The following is a 20,926-nucleotide window of genomic DNA, read 5'->3' on the forward strand; positions in this document are numbered from 1 at the left end:
CTGCTTACCGCTCTCCGGGGTGCACGTGAACGCGCACGCGTCACTCCCCTCTAACGCGGACACTTTGCCGGCGCGCGCACGCGCGGATGCGTCGGCCTCGAATCGCCCGCGCCCCCGCGACGCCGACGCGGCTCCCCGCCCCCCCTAGCGTCAGCCTGCCCGCCCTCCCGCCGGCCCACCGCCCCCGCTCCCCGTCGGCCTTCTTCCAGGGCTCGGGCCCGGCCCGCTGCTCGCGCCTGCGCGCAGGCCACAGATCCTCCTCCGCGCGCGCCCTGCCCCCCACACGCCCTCGCTCGAACACACACTTCGCCTCTGTGACCCCGCCCCTCGCCGGCCAGCTGCGCCGGCGGCCCTCCCCCACCTCTTCTGGGAGGGTGGTGACCCCCCGACCCCCCACAAAGCACAACACCCCCCTCCCCAAGCAGAGGGGAGAAGCGCCCCATTCCCCTTCAACCGCCCTCTGCGCGAGTCAGCCCGTCACAGTCGCACAACCTGAGGGCCGGGCGGCCTGGGCGAGGGCAGCCGTTGCCCGCCTCAAAGCGGGGTCTCCCGGGGTCAGGCTGCTGGGCCCGGCCGGCCAGACTGCCCAGGGCGAGGGGGCGCAGGGAAGGAGCGCCTTCCCGCCGGCTTCCCTCCCCTCACTCGCCCGCCGATGGGCCGAGGCCGGCCTGCCCGCCATCACCGGGCAGGCCCTGGCGCCCTCGCCGCGGGGCCAGTCCGCCCTCGGCTCGGGGGGCTCCTCGGTGCAGCAGCCCGGTCCCGCCTCACCCACTCCTCGCCGCTCCGAAGGGGCAGGAAACGGGAGTAGCATGTCTGTCCTGGGCTCGGCTCCCCCGGGGGAGCTCCGGGCTCTTGACAAGGGAGTCCACAGGTACCAGGAGCGGGAGTGGTCGCCGCGACGGCCCGGGGGCGGTGGCGGCCGGCGCGCCCACCGCGGGCCCGAGGCGCCCGGGGAGGTGGCCCTGCAAGCCCCCGCTCCTCGGCCACGCTCAGGTTTCCGCAGCGCCCGTGCCCCCGGCGGCCCGGGTGGGACGTGACCCCGCCCCCGGCGAGTCGGGGCGCCCCCCACGGAGGGGTGCGCGAGCTGTCCCGAGCCCGCGGGCCGACCCCGCCGCCCCGGGCCGCGGCGGGCGCTGGAGGCCCGGCCGGGAAGATGTCTTCTCTCGGTGCGCGCAGCTTCGCGCGAGGGTCAGCGACGGGGCAGCGGCCGCCGAGCCGCGCCAGCCCTGCCCACGAACGGGCTCCCGCGGCTCGACAGCTGCCCGACGGGCTAGCAGGCTGGGGACGTCGACGGAGCCCGGCCAGAGGTATCTGAGCAACGCCATGCGAGCAGCCCAACCGCGATCAGGGCATTTCCCCAGCCAATCTCGTGCTTTGGGGCCCGTTTAAATTATAAATCCCGTAAAGGACCGTGGCTTGGGCGTTAACGCACCCGGGTCAGCTCTGTTGCCTTCACTACACTCTTGCTGAGAGGTGTCACATAGATCTTTTTTCTCCCTGCCTTGGTTTCCTACCTTTTAAACTCTTGATTCCTGGGATCCGGGGATGGAGGAGAGAGGAAGGGCATGGAGTGAATCATATAACTTCCATGAACAACATGGAACTCTTTTAGGAAGACGTTAGAGAAAGACAATAATTGAAATAATGATATCTTCTATTTCTGTCAAGGTTTGGACTCTAGGGCAAAGGCAGTATGTAAACCCAAAGTATCATTATTTATTAGCACATGAGGTTTTTATACATGCAAACTTGGGGAGCTTTACAGACATTCTCTGCTTTGTCTCACAACATCCTTAGGGGACAAGCTAAAGTGTAGGTACCATTACACTCATTTCAAAGATAGACACTTGAAGTACAGAAAGGTTAAACAGCTTGCATGACTACTCTAACAGAGAAGAGTTTAGTGCTTTGCCACACCAGACTTCAACTTCTCACAAACAACACAAAAGGTTTGTTAACATGGTATCACCCTCTTGCATTCCAGTCACTGGGAAATATTCTTTATTCTAATACTAGTTTTGTTCAGACTTCTTAGATTTTCAGGGCAAATGAAGAGCTTCACCCAAAATTATCAGGCCTAAAGCCTAAGCCTTTCAGACTATAGTAAAATATATTTAAAAGGCAGCAGTCTTTAACATTGGCACTACCACATGCCATCCCATAGGCATCTGGCTCTCTGCAGGTATAGAAAAAGGCAGCAGCTTGTTTGTATTGTCTTTAAGAAGGAGAGAAAGACTTTTGCCATTGTCAGGCCTCATTGCTATTTGCAAAATAAACGGCTTTATTTCCTTCCCACTCATCCCTATAAACCCATGAGATACTTGGGGGCAAAGAGAGAGAGAAGGAGGTCTCTAGCAGAAACTCAACTTGGTCTTAAGATCCAGGACCCCTTAAAGTAATTAACCGTCAGTGAACTGAGTTGCTCACCTTCAGATAACAGATGCCTCCTACAGGTTTAACTCAGGTGGGTATGCTGGGACGAAACCTAAGAAGGCTTCAAGAACAATAATAGTAATACTTACTTTGAACAGGACTGCGAGTAAAGGTTTGTCAGATTGCAGCCAGCTCTTTTCCAGTTGAAAACTATTTGTTAACTAGTCTGCACTGGGCAACATGATGTTTAAACATATACACAGTGGTTTCTCCACAGGCAGGCTTTGTTAATATTCCAAAGCAGATGTGCAGGGTGAGATAAGAGATAGGCAGATGGCCAGTGATTCCCACCCCCCCAAAATCACAACGGCTCTGGTTGACAAGGGCATATCATGAGGCTCACTGCTTTGCCCTAAAAGAGCCATTTTCAAGGAGAACAGAGATTGGGGATTCCCCGAGAAGGCCACTAGAACTGTGAACAGCTATATGACTTCACCTGCAGCTGCAGGGAGAGGGGGAGAGTAGTAGAGGGAAAGAAGGAAAGAAAAATTCCTTCTAGAAGCATTGAGAAGAGAATCCCTGACTGGAATAAGCTGGTACCTTAATAAGATATTAACAAACCTCTGCTTTCTTGAGCAAAGCTAAGACCCCTCAAATGCTGAGAGTCAAAATTCAGATCACCCACTTCCTTGGAGAGACTTTAGTGAGAGAAAAGAGAACCCTGTAGTCTGGTCAATTAAGTTAAGCTATTTCTGATTTCTCTGCACTCCCTAAATGTTCAGGAGGAAGTAGGGATATCCCAAACAGTGTAGGTCTAAACCGAAATAGAAGAGTTGGTCTTGAAGAGCCCCTGGGAGGTAGCATAGCCAGTAATTAAAAAGTATTGGCATCAAAGACAGAAGGTCTACTCAGCTGGCTACCAGCTAGTCAGTCCTAATGAACTCCTCAAAGCCTGGGTTTTTCATCTATACAGTGGGAAAAATACCTAACTCTCAGGATGAGGTAAATAATGTCTTAAAGCCCAGTGTCTGACACATAGTAGCCATGGATTATGAGCATTTACTGTGTTTCTGACCTCCAGTTTCGAGGAAAGTTTTAAGTACAGATGCTTCACTGTTTAAGCAAATTTAGAGTGTAAGGAGTGACTTACATAGCTTTTCCTCTTTCCTTTCCTGGATCCTAGTCTCTCCTCTCCAACCCCTGGTGTCTCTGATCTCCAGTTTTCTCTTGTCCCTGACTCTGTCTGCCTCTCCCTGATCATCACCTGATCATCCTGAGGTCTCTTTCTTTAAATCATTCTCTCCATCACTCTGCTGCTCCCCACCTGCTGTGCTCATTCCTCTCTCCAGCCATGCCCATGTCATCAGCGGAGTAGACCTTGCTTGCCCACTTCCCTTTACCCATGTTTGGTGCACCCTCATCACGTGCTGTCTAGTTTTGTAACTTAATCATTTCCTGAACATCTTTCTCCACCCCCCTTCACTGGACTGGAAGTTCCTTGCAGGCAGGGGCCAGGCCACATCTGAGTCCCTCAAAAGACCTTCCAAAATCAATATCAGATACTTACCGTGTCAACCCTAGGAGGGATAAAAATTAGGTGTTGGGTGATTGTGAGTTTTAAGGGATAGAAAGTTTTCTTTTGAGTCTGAAAGTAAAATCTGAATTGATCAAGAAAAGAAAGGAAGCCAGAAATGCCCTGCAGATTCTTGTATCATTGAACATCAGTGGCACGTGAGATTCTCTTAAATTTCATGGAACACGGTTGACCCTTTCCTTGGGACTATAGGACAAAAGCCCTCCCTGGCCCAGTCTCTCCTTGCTGCCATTTTCACCAGGCCTTTGGCCTGCTTTTGTGCAGACCCACCTCTCCTGAGTCATGGGGTTGACTGGCTGTGGGGCAGCTGCAGCAGCATCTGGGATCCACCCGCTCTTTTAGCAGCCTTAGCTTTGCCTTGGGGCCAGGCCACGCTCACTTCCACTTCTAAAAGGGAGAATCTTCCTGCCCTTTCCGAGAGTGGGCCTGAAAGATGCTGAGCCCTGTGCCTCACGACACCTGTATTTGGTAGGGGGACGTTTCTGTCACCCTAGAGTTCCAGGGTGTGTTTGCAACCCTGTGCTTGTTTGCTGGCATCTGGTGATGGCTGTTAGCTGTGGGGTGCCCCAGCCACATCCGCAAAGGGCTAGTTGCCTAAACACTTAGGCCTGTTCCTAGATCCTCCCAGAGGGTCTGATCTTTGCCCATCTTCTTCGAAGGCATTCACTGCCTTTTGTCAGCTACGGTTAAGTCTGGTACTGTTTCAGCTGCTTTGTGAGGGGCCTTACCAGATGTGTGCTATTAGTCCAGTCCTGTAACCTATAAGGAACTTCTTTCTTTAATAAAACAGAGATCATGACTCCTGCCCTGTTTCCTCCTAGGATTATTGTGGAGTCAAATGGACTAATGAGCAGCTTCCTTTGGAAGCTGGAAGATAATATATTTAGAAAGGATTGGGACTTCCCTGGTGGCGCAGTGGTTAAGAATCCGCCTGCCAGTGCAGGGGACATGAGTTCGAGCCCTGGTCCGGGAAGATCCCACATGCCGCGGAGCAACTAAGCCCATGTGCCACAACTACTGAGCCTGCACTCTAGAGCCCGCGAGCCACAACTATTGAGCCCGCGTGCCACAACTACTGAAGCCCGCACGCCTAGAGCCCGTGCTCCACAGCAAGAGAAGCCACCGCAGCGAGAAGCCCGGGTACTGCAATGAAGAGTAGCCCCCACTCGCCGCAACTAGAGAAAGCCCACACGCAACAACGAAGACACAACGCAGCCAAACAATAAATAAATAAATTTATATATACATAAGAAAGAAAGATTGCTGGTTCTACTATTTCTTTTTATTTATTTTCCTACAAGAAGGATTTGTTTTGTTACTGAGTACCTTGTGCTTAACACTAAATTAAGGGCTTGGATGGAAAAAGGAGATTTGAAAATTTAGAAAGCTTGGCTTTTACCCTTGCAGGCTTTGTATCATGGAGGAGATGCCATGAAGATATGACATACTAAGAGAACGTTTGTCATTACAGTGAATCACTGGAAGATAATGTAGACAATAAGAACTCGGTATAGAATTCCGCTTGGCTGTAGGCCCCATGGGGCAGGAAGTTTTGTTCATTTTGTTCATGTTCACTGATGCATGCCCAGTGCCTAGAACAGTGCCAGGCAGAGTCGGCACTTACTCACTCTTTGGTGTTTATTGAATCAATGAAGAAAGCAGTGATGCTTCTGAGGGACAGAAGAGTGTGAAGGCTGCAGGGCTTTGAACGCTTGCAGAAAAGTTTGATTTTGACAGAGTAAGAGAGGCACATGTGTTCTGGAGCAGAGTGTTGATGTAATACCAATTGTTCCAGGTAAACTGTTCCTGCAGCTGTCACTTCAACTGGAATAGAGGTGATAGAAACTAAAACCCCTACTACTGCAAACCGAGCCAGAATGTATGTTTGCAAATCTTAGGCCAAGTACTTCACCCTCTTTATTCCAGCTTCTCTTGTAATCTAGTCTTTCTGTTCTGCTTATCTCTGCCGTCTCCAGTTTCTGGGTGTCCTCTATAGAGTCCATATCAGACCACAGCTTTTGATGTAATATTATAAACTTAATATCTTCAGCCAACTTTTTTTCAAAACGTCTCTTAATTATACTACTGTTCATTATCTTTGAATGTAATTTTAAAATGACAATCTCCTTTTTTCCCAAAATGCTCGCTAAATATTTAAACTGTGAAATGTATTCAGTCTTCATTTTCTTTCTGGCTAAATCTATTTTTACCCTCTCTTGGGGACTGCAAGAAATTATTGACTGCGTTTAAGGTGAGATTTCCATGTTATATTTTTTGCAGCTATACTTGATTTGCCACAGCTTAGAGTTCATGTTTTGATTTGGTCATAATTACTAGATCTGCTACTACTGTTGATCTAATTCTCTTCTTATTGGTAAGCTGCATATCCTTAGTTAACTTTCTATTCCTGTATAATTTTATTGGTATAAGGAATGTGGGAGATACTAGATCTATACCTTAGTCCTTTATTATTGAAACTGCTTACAAGATTTACACATCAATGTTTTTAATGCATATGTTTATACCGGTGAAGGTTTATGTTTTATATAAAAGTTAATATTTTTATAATATATTTTAGCATTTTCTATGTCATTTCACTATTAAGTACATATTTACTGTTTCCTATATTTTATGCATTTTTATAGTCAACAAATTCAGAAAAGTGGGCAAATTGAGTTCTCAATTCCGGCTCGCTGGAAGATAAATATAGAAATGGCAGAGGTTTCCTTGTTCTGAATCCACGTTATTCCTCTTGAAGGGACCATATTTCTTTCTATATGCATTTAAGTTGCTCCCTAATACACAGGCATGCAATCTGAATGCTATTGATAGTAGAACAATGCCGCTAATTTCCAGGGCTTTCTCTTCATTCTCTGGCTTGTTACTCATTAAATCTGCCACCCAGTGTCTCACACTTGACTGGATCTCTATATGACCATTATTATCAGTAACCACAAAATACATGCCAGTTTCTAACTACCTGCTGGGTCTTCAAGATTTAAAATATAAGACTTGGACCCTGCCCTCAAGGAGCTTACAGTTTAGAGAAGAAAAAAAATGACCACTTCGAAAATGCCAACGTGCATTGACAAGCAACAGCATGGCAGAGCTCAGAAAGGGAGAAGTGAAGAGAGTTCCTGCACAGCCCCAGGAGCTGCAGCAGTACTTCTCTCTCCTCCAGGACTTCATGGTGTGTTTACTCAGGTGCCGCATTAACTTTTTCCCTATGGCGCCTACTAGGTCCTCCTCCATTTAAAGGGGATATTAGCACTAAATTACAGAATCTTAGAGTTGGCATGGAGCTCACAGGTCATTTAATCCAACCTGCTCATTTTAAACAACTGGCAGTCTGAGGCCCAAAGATGTTAAATAGCTTGGCCAAGGTCATGCAGCTAGTTTAGTAATGACATTGGAACCATAAACCATGTCTTCTGATACTTACTTTTCCTGCTACTCCTCAAATTGATGGCATTTTTCACCATCAGATCAAATGTTTGTTCATTCGTTCCTTCCTAAGAAAGAGCACCTGTCTGTTTGAGACAGTGTGTTTGGCCCTGGGGTTGCAAGGTGAGTGTGAATGAGACCATGTTGGGGCAGGTCAGGTGACCATATAAATTAACCACCAAGCTAAGACCCTTTGAAACAGTGAAAGGGTCTAATAATAACTATATGCACATCAGGTGTAATCCAAGACAAGTGCCCTGATGGCCGCCAGGTCTATGCAGGATATATAAACGGTCTGTACAGGATACTGTGAGGGCACAAAGGTGGGAGGGGCCAAGTCTGCTGTCGGGGAGGGGTGTCCAGGCAGGGAAGGCTTCATGGAGGAGGTGATGCTTGGAGTTACTGAGGTTTCTTTTTGTTTGTTTGTTTTAATTAATTAATTTATTTTTGGCTGTGTTGGGTCTTCATTTCTGTGCGAGGGCTTTCTCCAGTTGCGGCGAGTGGGGGCCACTCTTCATTGTGGTGCGCGGGCCTCTCACAGTCACGGCCTCTCCCACTGTGGAGCACAGGCTCCACACGCGCAGGCTCAGTAGTTATGGCTCACGGGCTTAGTTGCTCCGCGGCGTGTGGGATCTTCCCAGACCAGGGCTCGAACCCGTGTCCCCTGCATTGGCAGGCAGATTCTTAACCACTGCGCCACCAGGGAAGCCCGAAGTTACTGAGGTTTTGATGTTCACCAAGAAGATGGTGGAGGAAGGGTGCTTCCCATCCGTGGTGTGCTCTAGACACAGCAGCACAGCTGACAAGGACCGAGCCTACAGAGGGAATCCTAGCCTAGAGGACTTCTCCCACCATATTCAGCAAGTGGATGGGGCTTTGTCCTTTGTAGGGGATGGTTATTTGGTTATCCAGGCAGCAAATATTTATTGAGTATCTACTAGGTAGCAGGCACTGCTGTAGGCACTGGGAATACCGTGGGCAAGACAGATACCTGCTCTGAGAGGGAACACAGTGTAGTGGTCCAGCAGGGACCCTTGCAGTGAACATGTCACCTTGCTCAAGCTGCACAGCTTCAGGGGTTCGGTTTCCTCATTTATAAAAAGGGTTAAGAATCCCTCCTCATAGGTCACTGTGGCAGGATCTGAATGAGTTTAACATTCACAATGTTAGAACAGCGCCTGGAACATAGTAGATGCTCATAAACAAGTTTGTGAAATAAACTGAGCTTATAGTTAGTTGGGAGAACCACAGCAAATTTATTACGTAAAGTCTATAAAGAAAATAGGAAAGTGGGACTTCCCTGGTGGTCCAGTGGTTAAGACTTCCACTGCAGGGGACATGGGTTCGATCCCTGGTTGGGGAACTAAGATCCCACATGCTGCGTGGTGCGGCTGGGGAAAAAAAAAAAAAAAAGACTATAAAAGAAAAAGAGAAAGAAAATAGGAAAGCTTCTCTTACAGTTGAAGCTGTCATACAGTTGCGACTGTATGACAAAAAGGAACATTCCAGGGAGAGGCAACAACTTAACCAAAGCCCTCTGTGGGACGGGCATTGGTGTGATCAAAAAGCAGCAGACCAGAGAGGCCAAGGTGGCGAGGCCGGGCATACAAAGCTTGCCGTGAGCTGAGAATGTACTCCCAAGGTGGGGGTAACCCATGGTGGTCGCGGAAGCAGGGGAATGACAAGGTCAAATTTATATTTCAGAAAGAACTCTGAAGTGGAAAATCCAGGAGAAGCAGGGAAGGCAGGGCCAAAAGATGGGTTCACATTCGCACTTGAGGCTGAGAGGCTCTGTAAGGACTTCAGTGGAGAGCAGTCTGCACCCAATTTGGAGCTTCAAGAATCAGCAGTTACAGCTTAAAACCATGGGGGTGGGGGGAACAAGATGTCTCATGGAAAGTGTAGAAGGAGTCCAGAATCCCAGGGACAGGGCTCCATCGGGGAGGACCATGCCTGGCCCATTTTTGGCGCTCCATTACTGCTTGAAGAATGAATGGTTGTAGGAAGTGGCCCACAGAGGAAGAGGAGCCTGTGAAAATAGCTGAGAAGGAAAGACCAGAGGGGTAGGACACAGAGAATGAAAGCAGCGTAGAGGAGAGTGGAGGAGAGTGTCAAGCAGGAGGGAGGGGTTGAGGGGTGAGATGAAACTGGAAGACCACCCCTGGATGGGGAACCACTATGACATCACTGGCAACTTTTGCCAGCAGTGTCGGTGGAGTTGGGGGTGGTGGAGTTGGAATGCAATGATTGGGAAGTAAGAAAAGATGGGGTGCCTACACCCTTCTTTCAAGGAACACAGCTGTGAAGCGAAGAGCAGAAGGAAAGAAACAAGCTTGTGTGTGGCCTACAAGAAGGTGTCAGGAGAGATAAAGGGCTTGAAAATGGAACCTGGAAATAAGGGATAAGGGATAGAGTAGGAGGTGCTCAGTGTGCGACAGTCAGGGTGGCAGACTGGTCCCGAGATTAGCTCCAGCTGAGAGAAGACACGCCTTCCTCTGACCCTGCAGAGAGGTCGTGAGGGACAGAATTTGGTGCAAGAGGTCGAGGGAGTTTACACTTGAAAACCCTTGGAATAGTAGTCTCGGGCGGAGAAGACAGTGTAGTTGATGTAGGCTTTGAATTCCAACCACTTTCTCTGTGACAGAAGCCATGTCATACTGATCTTAACTTCCTTGATGGGAGAAGCTGTGCCAGTGATAGCAGGAAGCCCACTTCCTGTGACCACTAGTCATGCCAGAGGTCGGTGAGGACCCAGGCAGGTGTGCTACACAGAAAGGAGAGCTGAGAGTCCAAAGGACATGATGGCCCCAGCTGACAGATAAACAGGAGTTTCTGTCCTGACCTTCCCGCACCACCTGGCCAGCAACTTCACTGTTAGAGCTCCCCCCGGACTCTCCTGTGAGGGACGCTGTTTCTCACCCGATCCTCCCCTCCAAACAGGGTTTGGCTATGCTCCCTCCTCCCTGTGCCTTCCTCTGCCCCCAAGCCCATGCACCAGGCCTTCCCTGCTGCCTGCTGTGAATTCCCGCAGTGCCCACCCACCTAGTTTGGCATTTTTTAAAATAAATTTATTTATTTTATTTATTTATTTTTGGCTGCGTTGGGTCTTCGTTGCTGCACGCGGGCTTTCTCTAGTTGTGGCGAGCAGGGGCTTCTCTTGTTGCAGAGCACGGGCTCTAGGCACACGGGCTTCAGTATTTGTGGCTTGCAGGCTCTAGAGCGCAGCCTCAGTAGTTGTGGCGCATGGGCTTAGCTGCTTCGCGGCATGTGGGATCTTCCCGGACCAGGGCTTGAACCCGTGTCCCCTGCATTGGCAGGTGGATTCTTAACCACTGCGCCACCAGGGAAGCCCCGTAGTTTGGCATTCACTGCATGCCCTCTTGCAGTTAAAAACCTCTAGTATGTCTTATTCTCCCTCCAGTGGAGGAAGCCCCTGAAGGCTTAACGTGTGCTTGTTTCCTCCACTGTGTCTGGAATCAGGCCTTGAAAATAGCCATTTTCTCACTCAGTAAATGCTTGGGAAGATAGTGGGAGAGCAGGCCACCATGTAGTGGCTGAGGACACAGGTCGACGAGAGGGATTGCCAGGAAAGAGGTGGAATTTATAAAAGTAACTATCAACTATCAGAAGTAATTCAAATGGGATGAAATGGTGGGAGGCAGGGGATGTTGAGTCGCTTTGCCAGGAAGACCCAGCCAGTGGGTGTAGTTGAAAGAGGAAGAGGAAGCAAGAGGGCCTGGGGAGAAGGAGCTGGTGGCGAGTTAAGACTGGGTGGGAATGGGTTGGTCACTGACAGCCACAGAAGGCTCTAGAGAGATGTGTATCATATGCTCCAGGCAAGAGCTGGAAAAAGCAGCACTAGGTGACCGGCAGGCCATCCATTGCTGGAGGCCGAGAGTGAGAAGGTAACCGACAGATGGAAGAGGACTCTGGTCAGAGACAAGAGTGAGAAGGTAACCGACAGATGGAAGAGGACTCAAAACGTGGCAGAGAAAGACCAGTGCTCGGCAGAGGGCATGGAGTGAGGAGGGTGGCGGAACTCACATAGCCCAAGCTTCGCCCCGTGAGTGGGAGAGAAGGAATAAAGAAAAGCTAATGAACACTGCATTTTCTGGTGATCTCCATCCAACCCTATTCAAAGGTGTTGTTCCTGCGGGTACCCCAGTCTCTCTCTCAGAGATCCCCCCTCGGTGGTCTTGAGGGAGAATGCTGGCATCTTCCTTCTGTGGAAGTGGAAGGGGCCAGCCCCTCCTCCCCTCACCTGGTGTAGCTGGGGCTGGTTTGTGACATAGGTTTGACCCAGCAGACCCTCCCTGGCAGGATGTTGACAGCCGAGCAGGAGACCTTAGGATGTGGTGGAAAGTGGAGATCATTCCTACCTGGCAGCCTGTTCCTACTAAGTCACTAGCAGTGGGACCACAGAGCTCCCTGGCCTCCCACCAACCCAAAGCTGGTCCCCCAGCCCCCAGTCAATTCTGGGCGCCGTCTCTACCACCGCCTCCACCTCCACACACGCACATACACGCTCTCCTTCAATTCCTCTCTGGTTAGCTGGCGTCAGTTTCTGTTGTTTGCAACCAAGAACTCTGACGATGCGAGAGTTCAATCCTGTTAATTAAAGGTTGAGAACGCCATCCGATTCCTACGCAGATGTGGAAAAATTTGGAAGGACTGCAGTTTGGTTCATCTCTTTAGTCTCCTAAGTGCCAGATGCTGTGTGCTGAGTACTGAGGATAGAAAGACAAACACAGCAGGCCCTGCTCTTCATGTAAGCAAGTGAGTGTGTCTTAGTTTGAGTTCACCCGGAAGCAAACCCCGAGACAAAGATTCAAGTGTAAGTAGTTTATTTGGGAAGTGGTCTGGGAAGCACAGATAGGGGAGCAGGGAAATAAGACAAGGAAGGGAAGGAGGCCAACAGAGGGCACATCATCAAAACTACTGCAGAGGGCCACTGAGCTCAGCCTGGCTGGGGCCTGTGGGAGACCATGTAGCACAGGCCTCAAAGCGTCATTTATCTATCAGCTGCCATCTGCCATTGGTTGAGGGCTGCCTCCAGAGGCCCTGGGCCCCCTGACACTTTCACTGCCTGGCCCATGTGCAGTTAGCAGCCTGAGAAGCCCTCGGGCAGAGGCACAGAATGGGGACTGCTGAGGGGCCATGTGTGGGCCACCACATCCAGGGCTGCAGAATGCAGTGGAGAGAAAGTTCTATGGTTCTTTGAGAGAACTAGGACAGGGACAGTGAGAGAGCTGTCTATGAGAGACAGTGAGAGAGCCAGAAGAGAGCTGTCAACTCCTGAAAGAAAGTGTCCTCAGACTTGAGCGAAGTCCTTCACTAAGGCTTTCTAGGTATGATGGATTTTGAATTCGAATCTGCAGATGTGGTAAAGGAAGGTCATATGGGGAGAAAACTTTCTGTGCCAAGGTCCCACGCCAAGAGGAGCCAGCCAAGCTGGAGGCAGACTGCTGGGCAAGAGGAAGGAGATGGGTGACGGGAGGCCTGAGCCTGGCAGCATCTCCCCAGACCCCCTGCTCCCAGGGGCCACCCACTGCCACCAGCTGCCAGAGATACCCTCTAAACCATTCACTTTTTCTTTTTTTAATTTATTTATTTTTGGCCACGTTGGGTCTTCGTTGCTGTGCGTGGGCTTTCTCTAGTTGCGGCAAGCGGGGGCTGCTTTTTTTTGCGGTGAGTGGGCTTCTTATTGCGGTGACTTCTCTTGTTGCGGAACACGGGCTCTAGGCGCGCAGGCTTCGGCAGTTGTGGCACGCGGGCTCAATAGTTGTGGCTCGCGGGCTCTAGAGTGCAGGCTCAGTAGTTGTGGCACATGGGCTTAGTTGCTCCACGGCATGTGAGATCTTCCCAGACCAGGGATTGAACCCGCATCCCCTGCATTGGCAGGCGGATTCTTAACCACTGCACCACCAGAGAAGTCCCTAAACCATCCACTTTTATTGAGGGCCCAACCCTGTCCCAGCTCTTCACACTGATCTTTAACTCCCCATGAGGAGGTGCAATGATTACCCCACTTCAGAGACTGAGGGAAAAGCACGGGGAGGATAAGGGTCTTACCCAAGGTCATGTGACTAGGGTTTGAACCCAGGTAGCCTGGTTCCCAGGCCTGTGTTCCCAGCAGGATTATTTAAGCATACAACTGAGCGTGTTCCTGCTCTGTTAACACACAGATGGCTGTGTGTGTTGAATGACAAGTGACATAAAATGCAGTTCTCAGAGGGCAGGTGGCTGCTTGGATGGCTGCAGAAGGATGGCCAGGCATGGGCGGAGTGTAGAGGTATGGTGAGGAGTTTCCCCTGGGTGCCGGGCATGGCTGCAGGCTGGGGGATGAGACATGTCACACGACATGGCTGAGAAACCCAACCTGGGGTCACTGTCGGGCACCAGCAGCCACTAGGTTTGCAAAGGCCGTGGAAGACCCTGCCTGCCCTTTCTCTCAAACAGAACCACAGTCCAGTGGAGGAGATCAAAAAGGCCACAACAAATGGCAGAGGGAGGTGACAGCTACCATGCAGGGTGTGACAGCAGCCTGGAAGTGGAGGAGGACTTAGGAAGTAGGAGGGCAGTGTGATCCGAATCCTGCTTTGTGGGAGCAGGCCCTGCTCCCACATCCTCCCCCTCCACACACCCCTCCCTCCTGCCTGCCGGCTCCCGTCCACCCAGCGCCCAGGCTAAAGGCTCCTGCCTGCTGCAGGCCCAGCAGTCACAGCTGCACACCCCTCTGCCCACTCCTCTCTCTGCACAACGTTCAGCAGGTTGCAGTTAACACATGTGTGCTGCAGTTTTCTGTTGGAAAATGCCCCATGCCCCACCACCCAGAGGTCTACTGTCCTCTTTGATCAATGTTGGGCATGAGGACGTTGAGTTTCGGGCAACGGGCCGGCAGCAATGTGCTCTCTGGGGCCCAGCTGGGGCCTGGGAGCTCATGGGCTTGTGACAAGTCTGAGGACATCAATCCCTGGGACAGAGCCCTGGGCCTTCGCTGCTTAGCTGTGCCTGGGGTGATGCTGTGGCTCTCTGGGTGCTGGGGTGATGCACCGGATAAAAAGAGCTGAGCCTCACAGGATGCTCTTCTAGAGATACTCTGGACCGCCCAGCTCAAGCTTGCTTTCATCTCAAGGTTCTCCAGGGTAGGCATGAGGCAAGGTTGTTAAATTGAAGTTCTGCTTCCTTCTGAGAGAGAGAGCGAGAGAGTGAGAGCCCAGCCAGGGGCCTAGGTGCCTTTAACTTCTTCAGCGATTGTGCCACGGATGGGCCCTTGGTTTGCAGGGGCTGCAGCTGAGGGGCAGGTAGCAGAGGGTGGCCCAGCTGTGAGAAGGCTGCTCCACGCCCACGGACACACTGCCTCCAGTCCGCCTTGGATTCCAGCAGCCTACCCCTGCAGTTGGGGGACTGGGGCGGAAGCTGTCCTCTCAGGGAGGAGATGAAGGATGTGGGGCAAGGAAGGCAGGCTTGTCTGCAAGGCTCCGGCAGCTTCTGTGACTGGAGCAGAAGCCTCTTCTAAAAACTGGGGTACGTGGCTGTGTGGGCAGGGTCCCTCCAAAGGGGAGATTTGGCCTGGGTCTTGTCCACAGCTCTGGGTGACCTTGATGTCCTAGGTGTCAGGTGTGCACTTGGCGGGAACTGGACAGAGCAGATTTGGGGGAAGGGAGCTGGGGTGGGGGAACAAGCTGGGCCTTTGCCCTTAGGTGAAGGGTCTCTGTCCTGGCCTGACTAGCTGTCAACCTGAACGCATGCTTGAGCATTCTCTGTCTAGGTGGGTCTGCAGGCCCATCCCACCTGTGGTTCTCACTTTGCCCTGCACCACCCTCAGCTCAGCTGCAGAAATTCTCCAGGTTCCCCCCACCCCGCCTGGCTTAGCCTGACATTCTTCTCTCACCTCCACCATGACCCCCATTCCAGGGCCCAGCCTCATGCACAGGTGGCCGCAGACCCCTGCCCTGTGAGGCTGGACTGGATAGAATTTTGGCCAGAGGCATAGGGAGGCTCTGGCCAGGTGGGTTCAGGGGACCAGGGCCTCTTCTGGCCAGTGGACAGCTGTGCGTTGTGCCCCAGCAGGTGCCCTGGCCTCCCTGACAGGAGCCCTGCAACTTCTGCCCTGCCCTGGCAGGCTTTTAATACCTGCCTAATCCTTTCTGCTGATGAGGCTGGCTGTGGGGTGGGAAGAGGGGTCAGTGAGCTGAGAGAGGCCCTGGGAGCAGCTCTGAGACCCTGGGAGTGGTGGGCCGGTGTTCTGGGCCCTCAAGACCAGGGTCACTCAGGCAGGTTATCAGCCCAGGGGCGGGGCCGTGCCCTGGGGCTCCAAACTCTTGAGGACAAAGTACTTAGAAGTGATTTGAAACTGTTTGGATAATTGACTGTTGGTAAGTGACTTCCCCGACTCCTGGGCTAAGGGAACTTGGCCTTGGCAGGGCAGACAGGACAGACACAGTGAGAGTGAAAACGTGTGAGCAAACCCATCAGGGGCTGTTAACATCTCTACCGTCAGCCGCCAGCTTCTGTTTGTTTAAGCTTCAGGAGGTCTTGCCGCTTCATTTGGGTGTCTGCTCCAGGTGAGAACTTGAATTTCACAAGTAGGTGTGAATTGCACCCATCTTATCTGTCTTGCCTGGAAGTAGAGCACTTCAGGCCTTAGGCAGTCCACATTCATTTAATGAACACTGTCTGCACCGAGGGAGCCCCCGAGGGGGTGTCACTAAGTCTCTGGGACCTGCCCTCAGCCATTTTGCCATCGAGGTTGGTGAGGCTGTTGCTCAGACCCTGATAATTAGGGTCTTCAGAGGCTCTCAGCGGAAAGAACCTGGGGGCCCACCCTGGCAGAGTTAACAGGACAGCCGTCCAACTCCCAAGATTTCTCCGGGTGACTATTTTGACTAATTTTTAAATAACCTTTTTAGTTTAGAAGTTTTAGATTTACGTGGAATTCCCTGATGGTCCAGCTGTAAGGACTTGGTGCTTTCAGTGCTGGGGCCCGGGTTCAATCCCGGCTCGGGGAACTAAGATCCCGCAAGCCGCTCGGAGCGGCCAAAACAAAAAAACCTCCCTAGGAGTTTTAGATACACAGAAAAAGTGAGGAGATAGTACAGAGGAATTCATATACCCCTGCACCCAGTTTTCCCCCATTAGCACCTTATGTTTGCCTGGACAATAAGGTACATTTTTTACAAGTAAGGAAGCAACATTGATACATTAGTATCAGCAGATTTCCTTAGTTTTTACCTAATGTCCTTTTCTGTCCCAGGGTCCCATCCAGGACACCACTCATTTGGTTTTCTTCCCTTCCTTCCTCCCTCCCTCCCTCCCTCCCTTCCTTCCTTCCTTCCTTTCTTTCCATACCATGTGGTTTGTGGGATCTTAGTTCCCTGACCAGGGATTGAACCTGGGCCCTCAGCAGTGAAAGTGCCGACTCCTAACCACTGGACTGCCAGGGAACTGCCAGTTTTCATATCTTCTTAGGCTCCTCTGTGCTACCGTTTCTCAAACTTTCCTCGTTTTTGATGACCTTGACAGTTTTGAGGAGGACCTGTCAGGTAGCTTATGGAATATCTGTCAATGGCGGGTTTTCTCATGATTAAGTAGGGGTAACGGGTTTTGGGTAGGAAGCTCACAGAGGTAAAGTGCTTTGATTAATTTTTGGTATAAAAATACAGTTATTTCCAAAATTGTAACTTTTCGCTCCCTCCATCCCTTCCTTCCCTGTTTCCTTCCTTCCGTCTGTCTTTTTCTTCTGTGGTGCACCTGCTTTGCCGGCCCCGAGAGCTTCCTCTGTCTCTCTGCTGGGTAGTGAGCACTGGGCCTGGCATCAGAGCTAAGAAGTCGAGGGGTGGGGCGCTCAGTGGGATCGGAGAGCCTCAGGGAGGCTGCTGGGGGCGGGAAGGTGGTCTGCGTGGTGCAGATCTGCTGCTTGAGATCATGGACTTCCTGGGGGTTTGAATCCCAGGAAGCCTTGCACTTCCTGCTTCTCTGTTAAGAGCACCCTTAGGTACTTGCTAGGGTTGTTGGGAGCACTAGGGAGATGGTAGATTATGGCCCCATCAAAGGGGGTGCTTGAGGTGAGCCCTAAACAGTCCTGCATGACTGGAGTGATGGGAGATGAGGGGCAGCACCCCCTTGCCTTCAAAGACCCTTCAGTAGCTGCTATAAGCTGTACAGCAAAACTGTCCTCCGGGCTGACCCTTGGGCTGCAGGCCATCACTAATGACAGAATGGCCTCCCTAGAACACCCACTGGGCTCTCATCTGCTGGGCGCTCACTAGGCCGGGAGTTATGTTAAGTCGTCCCATACGCAGGTTGGACCTCTTCCAACCTGTGAGCATGGTACATCACAGATAAGTGGTATTATCATTACCCCCTTATAGAAGAGGAAGCCCAGGCACCACTCACTGAGTTAGCCACTGTATACTGATCTTGATCTGACAATAAATCAATGTATCTGAAACCAAGAGTGTCATAGAAGAATCCAGAACGAGTTTTTCCTTCTCAAAAACCTTTCTCCTCTAGTTTACTGATTCCTGGGTGCCCTTGAACAGTTCTGAATAAAAGCCTCACTAGCACTTTGATGGAACAGAGTTTCAATTTGAGGACAGTCACTCCAGTCCTGCAGGAAGACCTGTGTCCTGCCAGCACCCTGTGACCTTGGGTGGGGCTGCTAACCCCTGCTTCCTTATTAGTGCACTGTGATGTGTGCATGGGTGTGTGGGGAGTAATCCAGTGCCCTTGATTGATTAAGAGATACTGCTGATCCGCAGGGCTACTATTGAAATAGCATTTGTTGTCAAGTAAGCTTTCTTAGTTGCAGAAAAACTAGAAACAATGCAAATAAATTTACAACAGGCATAATAAATAAAGTTTTAAAACTTTAGAATATTCACTAGATGAAATAATATGTGGCCACTAAGAATGACAGTCACTTAAATGCACCGTGGTATCCTGGATTGGATCTTGGAACAGAAAGAGGACATTAGTGAAAAAACTGGTACAACCTGAATAAAGTGTGGAGTTTAATTAATAGTGTTAAAGTTAATTTCTTAGTTTTGATAAATGAATGTTAACATTAGGGGAAGCCAGGTGAAAGGTATATGGGGACTCTATGTACTATTTTTGTAATTCTTGTTTAAATCTAAAATTATTCAAAAAAATTGAATGACATTCACAAGTTGTTTGGAATATAGGAATAGTTTAGGCTAAAACATTCAATGAAAAAGACAGAATTCAAAATTGTGTGACAGTGTGATTACAGCTATGCAAAATTATTTTTCATAGAAAAAAAGAGGAAAAGAAAATACGCAATTATTGGGACTTCCCTCGTGGTGCAGTGGTTAAGAATCCACCTGTCAATGCAGTGGACACGATTTCGAGCCCTGGTCCGGGAAGATCCCACATGCCATGGAGCAACTAAGCCCGTGCGCCACAACTACTGAGACTGCGCTCTAGCGCCTGCGAGCACAACTACTGAGCCCACGTCCCACAACCACTGAAGCCAGCACACTTAGAGCCCGTGCTCCACAACAAGAGAAGCCACTGCAATGTGAAGCCTGCGCACCACAACGAAGAATAGCGCCCCATCGCCGCAACTAGAGAAAACCTGAGTGCAGCAATGAAGACCCAACGCAGCCATAAATAAATAAATAAATAAATAAATAGTTGGGTGACTATGAAATTGAGAGTTATTCAAATCCTAGGTTTTTTTTTGTTGTTTTCCAATTTTTCCTTAATATGGGATCTCAACCACTTAGAGCTTTTCAGAAGCTGGGAACATCAGAAGGGAGTGGTTAACTTCAGCAGGAAAGAGCCTTATGGAAAGGCTGTCTGATCACTCTCTGAGTCAGTAAGAGGGCCAGGGAGCAGGTCCCCACCACTCGGATTACAGCCACTGGCTGTTGTCTCTGGGCCCACCACCCCTACCCATTGCCTGCACAATGCAGGCATCCAGCCTGGGTTCAAATTAAACTTGTCATTTGCTAGCTTGAGACCTTGGACAAATTTCTTAATCTCTCTGCCCCTCAGTTTCCTGATCTGTAAAATGAGGCTTCTGCTAGCTGTGCCTACGTCGTAGGGCGGCTATAAGGATTGAATGGGTCTGGCATGTAGTGAGCTCCATATACTTGTTAAAGGAAAAGAAACATCACCAGTGTCAGTGGAACAAATTTAAACATCCCTTTTTGTCTCTTGCCCAGATTCAAAGTCCTAAGTGAGGGGGCTAGCAGGTGACTTGACACTGGTGATGTCCTACCTGCCAGAGTCAGGAGAGAGTGAGCGTCCAGTGGGCGGTTCGGCTTCCATAGAAGAAGGGGTGCTGCTTCCCCACAAGGCTCCACAGAAGACCAAGAAACCAGAGAGGGTCCAGGTACTAAGCTGCGAAGCAGGGATTTTATAGTAAATGCTCAATAAATAATTATTGAATGTATGAACGGGCAACCAAATAAATGCAACAGCTGCAACAAACAGTAGAGCTCATTTGGGAAGAGATGCCAGGAAGCAGGAAAGAGTTGGAGAGCCCAGCGTGTTTCAAGTGGCAGGGCTGGGCCAGAGAGAAGCCCCGAAGGCTGCCACCTCCTGGTGCAGTGGCAGCAGCCCTTTGTCACGTGACTCAGTGCTCAGCTGGTGGCAGCACAGGGAGAAGAGGGTCCGCAACTCCGCTAACTTTTCCCAGCACCTTCCCGCCCCCATCACAGGGTCTGGATCTCCTTGTGGGCTGGTTCTCCAGCAAGAAGGACCCCAGGGTTCTCCAGATGCCCCCCCTTCTTCCCTTCCCTCCTCCTCCTGCCAGTCCCCCAGGTTCTGGCCACAGCGGCAGGGTGTGCCCCCAGGTGCTGGCTCATAGCACCTTACTTTCTGGCAGCACTCCCTTGGGGTTCCTTGTTTTTAAAACAAAATTTTTTTAATGTATTTATTTGGCTGCACGGGATCTTCGTTGCAGCATGCAGGATCTTTTTCAGTTGCGGCATGTGGAATCTAGTTCTCTGACTGGGGATCGAATCTGGGCCCCCTGCATTGGGAGCGTGGAGTCTTAATCCCTGCACCACCAGGGAAGTCCCCCCACCTTGGGGTTCCTTGACATTCTGAAGTTTTTTGATCATCTCCTGAACTATGTTACAAATTCTGGGGTGGGATCAGGGGAGAGGAGGGCAGGGACCGAGACCCCTCAGTCCCAAGCTGCCTCCCCAGGTGTAGCACAGAGGAAGTTAGATGAGGCTTGGTTACATGGCCCTGTGGAAAACTCTTTGCCGAGCTGTCTCCTTTGGTCTCACTCTGGACCACGCACTGGACTATGATCCTGTGAGGTGGTGCGCACAGGATCGGGATTCAAACCCTAGATTCTGACCCTAGAACCATGACAGATGCGGGACAGCATAATTTTCATTCTAGGTCTGCTCAGACTGGCCGAATAGTCAACTCACTTTGGCCACTCTGAGCTTATCTTTTCTTCAGTAAAATGTTGGGATGGGTGGGGCTCAGTGGGTGGTGGCTGGTGGGAGCGGCGTGTCCCCAGGCAGGAGC

At 50.7% G+C, this 20,926-nt stretch overlaps 1 protein-coding gene across 3 annotated transcripts; it reads left to right on the forward strand.

Annotated features, from left to right (window-relative positions):
- Positions 1–13: 13 nt before the first annotated feature.
- On the forward strand, positions 14–19,172 carry LOC117195895 (translation initiation factor IF-2-like). Of its 3 annotated transcripts, none has more exons than XM_049714199.1 (2): positions 14–871; positions 18,689–19,172. In XM_049714199.1, the coding sequence occupies exons 1-2, from the start codon at positions 87–89 to the stop codon at positions 18,822–18,824; spliced, it is 921 nt and encodes a 306-aa protein (XP_049570156.1). In that variant the 5' UTR covers positions 14–86; the 3' UTR covers positions 18,825–19,172. The 3 variants fall into 3 exon arrangements, with proteins under 3 accessions (XP_049570156.1, XP_049570155.1, XP_033258109.1); XM_049714198.1 differs by lacking the exon at positions 18,689–19,172 and adding an exon at positions 4,789–6,491; XM_033402218.2 differs by lacking the exon at positions 18,689–19,172 and having other exon boundaries at positions 14–1,307.
- The last annotated feature ends 1,754 nt before the right edge of the window (positions 19,173–20,926 follow it).

This window comes from Orcinus orca, chromosome 8, assembly GCF_937001465.1.
Source record: "Orcinus orca chromosome 8, mOrcOrc1.1, whole genome shotgun sequence".
NCBI classification, from domain to species: domain Eukaryota; kingdom Metazoa; phylum Chordata; class Mammalia; order Artiodactyla; family Delphinidae; genus Orcinus; species Orcinus orca.